Raw genomic sequence first — 3,539 nt, 5'->3', positions numbered from 1 at the left:
ATGTAGCGAGACAGGACCTTCGTTTATATTCTGCACCCTCATTATAGGGAGTTTAGGAATTATAAAGCGTGATCTTATCAAGGTGAACAATATGAGATCCAACCACTTTGCAGAAGTCATGGCCAGTTATGAAATTCTGAATCAACAATTCAACAGATATATCACAAGCACATACTATACCACCTAGAAGAGGAGATATGACAGTGATTGCCCACTCAAATCTTTTATGTCTTTTATTAGGCAGTGAAAGAAATTCATACAAAGTGTGGTGAGTGGTCATACTAAGGTAAATCATACCAGATCACTTCTCAAGATTCCCTCTTCCCTCAATGCTGGGAAGATTGGAGGCCAAACCATCATGAAGGGATTGATATCTAAGAACTGGTGCTGCAGTGGTCATCAGGTCACAGACTCTGCGCACTTTTTTCATCGAAGTTCTGGCGATCTAGGTTGCAGGATTAGCCCTCTGTCTTGTGTAAGTTAGTGAGTGCTCTTGGTTGCAGCCTTTGGTTTTCTTGTTTGGTGGTTTGGTTGTTTCTCCGACAAGCGTTTTCTGTCGCTCCTTGATTGCTTTTGAGGTTGTAGGTAGCTTATAGGTGTTCACCTACATGTTGTCTTTTTTCAGTTGTTATATAAATTTATTCTTCAAATAAAATACGTGCCCAATAATTTAAAAAAGCTCTATTTTCCTAAAAGAGTTCAAAAAAGCTATATGTTGGTGCAGGAAAAAAGGATATTAATTTCTAGTGACATTTTAATTCAGAATGATATGTTAATTGTCCAAGATCGAGCTCATATAAAGTTATATTTGAAATAACTTCTATTACAACCTGAACTCTAGGCTCAAGTTGATACATTTGCTGCATGACTCCCAAGGGCACATATTAGTTCCTGAGCAGTTACAGATATTCCACAGATAACAATGTTTGATTCAACAGATTTTTAATAATAACAAACATTGTACACCATATAGCGAGACATGACCTGTGTTTATATTCTGTATCCTCATTATAGGGTGTTTAGGAATTATAAAGCGTGATCTGGTTAAGGTAAACAATATGAGATCCAAGCACTCTGCAGAAGTCATAGCCAGTTATGAAATTCTGAATCAACAGATATATCACAAGTACTATATACCACCTAGAAGAGATGTGACAGTGATTGCCCACTCAAATCTTTTAAATAGGCAGTGAAAGAAATGCATACAATAGTGTAAATCATACCAGATCACTCCTCAAGATTGGCCTAGGAAGTTATATAGTGAAAGAAATGCATACAATAGTGTAAATCATGCCAGATCAGCCTCTTCCCTCAATACTGGGAACACCGGAGGCCAAACCATCATGAAGGGATTGATATCTAAGAAGTACCCATCACGCACATTCAACTCGTTATATACCTTCTCATTCCTGCTCGGCAGATGCATATGCATGAGAACCGCACTCGATCGCAGCCAGAGGAACACAAACTCGAGACTGTCATCAACCGCCATCACCAGAACATCCTCAAGACGATTGCACGCCTCACGCACACGAATTTTGTCATACACCAGCAGCCAGTCATTTGCATCGCTGCTGGTGGTGGGAAGGTGCCAGACGCTGAGCTGATACCCGTCGGCGTGGATGAGGAATAGCCTAGAACCATCCTCTCCACTTGATATCATGAAGTTGTCCGTCCTCACTCTGTCTGGGAGCCGGAGAAGAGAACTCGTGCTGGCGGCCATATCCAACCGGAGAACTTGCCCGGACTTGGTCAAGCTGTAGATCTTGCCTCGGACCGGCGGCAGCGTGTACGCAATCGGAGGCAAATTCTCCGGGAGAAGTATTACTTCACTGCGACGGACGACCCAGACGCCAGACCGTGGAGTGAGCAAATCCACTTGGAGTTTTGTTTCCGTACCGATAGGCAGCATCAATACAGCGATGGCACCGGCACCGTCGTTGCTGCCTTCCTCCTCTCTCTCGGAGAGGAAGAACCATATGAGACTATGCTTCGGTGGCGGTGGGAGGATGGCCTTTGCACACGTAGGCTGCAACGGGCTGAGTACAGCTTGTCGGCAGGATGTGGGGTCGAAATCCGTGACGAGGAGGCGCCCGTTTCGGCAGTCGCTGATGAAGAATTGACCGTCGGTTACGCTCGCACGGCGGATGGCGGCGGAGAGCTCAGGGGACTGTGAGACGGGCACGAACTGCGGGCGCCATGAGCCCATTTCCCTGAGGTAGAAGCCCAGAAGTGCGGGCGGGTGACGCTCTCGGAAGCGCCGGAGGAAGGCCGGTTCGGAGACGTGCCGGAGCCAGCGCTTGCAGACGAGGGCGGCGCAGACGAGGGTGGTGGGGAAGGCGAGGCGGAGCAGGATCTCGCGGAGGAGGTCGTCGTCGTCTAGCACCGCAGAGATCGCGGCTGCGCATGCCGCCGACGGAGACGTGCTGGACCCCGTCATCTCCCTATTAGTTTCCATCCACTGCAGCCAAGCCTCAGCTATGGGAAAAGGGGCCCCGCGGATTTGGACGGAATTCGGAGAGGAAGAGGCACATGTGTAAAAGCCTCAATGGGGAAAACCCGCGTCCGGAGTCCTGCGTCGGTGCTAGGTGCCGGCTAATCATGGGTGTGTTTGGTTACCTCGCTGCCAAATAAACCAGGCTAACCTAAGTCTGACTCCACCAAACCAACATAGAATTGTTTGGTTGTTTACACTATCTAAACCTGGTTAGCATCTAGTTGTGTTTGGTTGGGTAGAGTCACCTCCTTTTTACAAAGGTAACTTTACCATCTTTTACGGCAATTCATCGAGCACACGATGAGCGTCACTCCGGCGTGAACCAGAGCATGGGACGAGCCTCGTGCTGGTTGAGGGAGAGAGAGGGGAGGGGAGTGGGGGCTCGCCGGCGAGCAGCTAGGAGGTGTGGGCTCGCTGGCTTCATCTTGTACCTCGAGAGAGGTGGAGGTAGCGACACGATGGAGGCCAGCAGCGCGCTGAAGCACCTCACGCTCCTGGACCTCCGCCGCAACCGGACCTCCGCTGCTCCCGGCCAGAAGTGCGCTCCGACGAGCCGCGATGCCGACGAGCTGGATCCCCTCGCCCTCACGCGCAGTCGATCGGCAAGAAGACAACAGCCACGGACGCTGCGCTTGAGGACTTGCTGCAACACCCCCACATCCCCAAAGCTTGCTGCAACACCCCCGGTAGGCTCCCGACTCGCTCCGCCGCCAGGCTCGCCGGCGTGTCCTGCCACTCCGACACGAGATCAACCAGCTTCTCGAATGCGTTGACTCGCTCACCCTCCACGAGCCCCACTTCCCGGACCCTCTGCGAATCACCCCACCGCTCCTCATCCGCCGCCTCGCCCTCGCCCCGCACCGGCGCCTCCGCTCAACAAGCCCACAGCCGAATCCACGGCGCCTCCGCTCAAGGGGCCGGCGGCAGCGACGGTGCTGCTACCCCAAATCCAGGCGCAGCACGGCACCCTGGAGAGTTTGCTGCGTCGAGGCGTCACGTCGGTCAGAGGGCACCGGGAGGTCACTCGAACGAGTACAAGCGC

General features: G+C 51.5%; 1 protein-coding gene across 1 annotated transcript; it reads right to left on the bottom strand.

The window, feature by feature from the left end:
- Window positions 1,084-2,523, bottom strand: LOC8077765. Its single transcript, XM_002451940.2, has one exon. It carries the CDS (start codon window positions 2,456-2,458, stop codon window positions 1,289-1,291), a length of 1,170 nt encoding a protein of 389 aa, XP_002451985.1. The 5' UTR covers window positions 2,459-2,523; the 3' UTR covers window positions 1,084-1,288.

This window comes from Sorghum bicolor, chromosome 4 (genome assembly GCF_000003195.3).
Source record: "Sorghum bicolor cultivar BTx623 chromosome 4, Sorghum_bicolor_NCBIv3, whole genome shotgun sequence".
In the NCBI taxonomy this organism is placed as follows: Eukaryota; Viridiplantae; Streptophyta; class Magnoliopsida; order Poales; family Poaceae; genus Sorghum; species Sorghum bicolor.
The sequence above is the reverse complement of the archived record's forward strand: the minus strand, read 5'-3'. Positions and strand labels throughout refer to the sequence as shown.

Excerpts from the sequence above, each read along its gene's own strand:
- LOC8077765 (XM_002451940.2), bottom strand. The coding sequence starts at position 2,458 with ATGGAAACTAATAGGGAGATGACGGGGTCCAGCACGTCTCCGTCGGCG.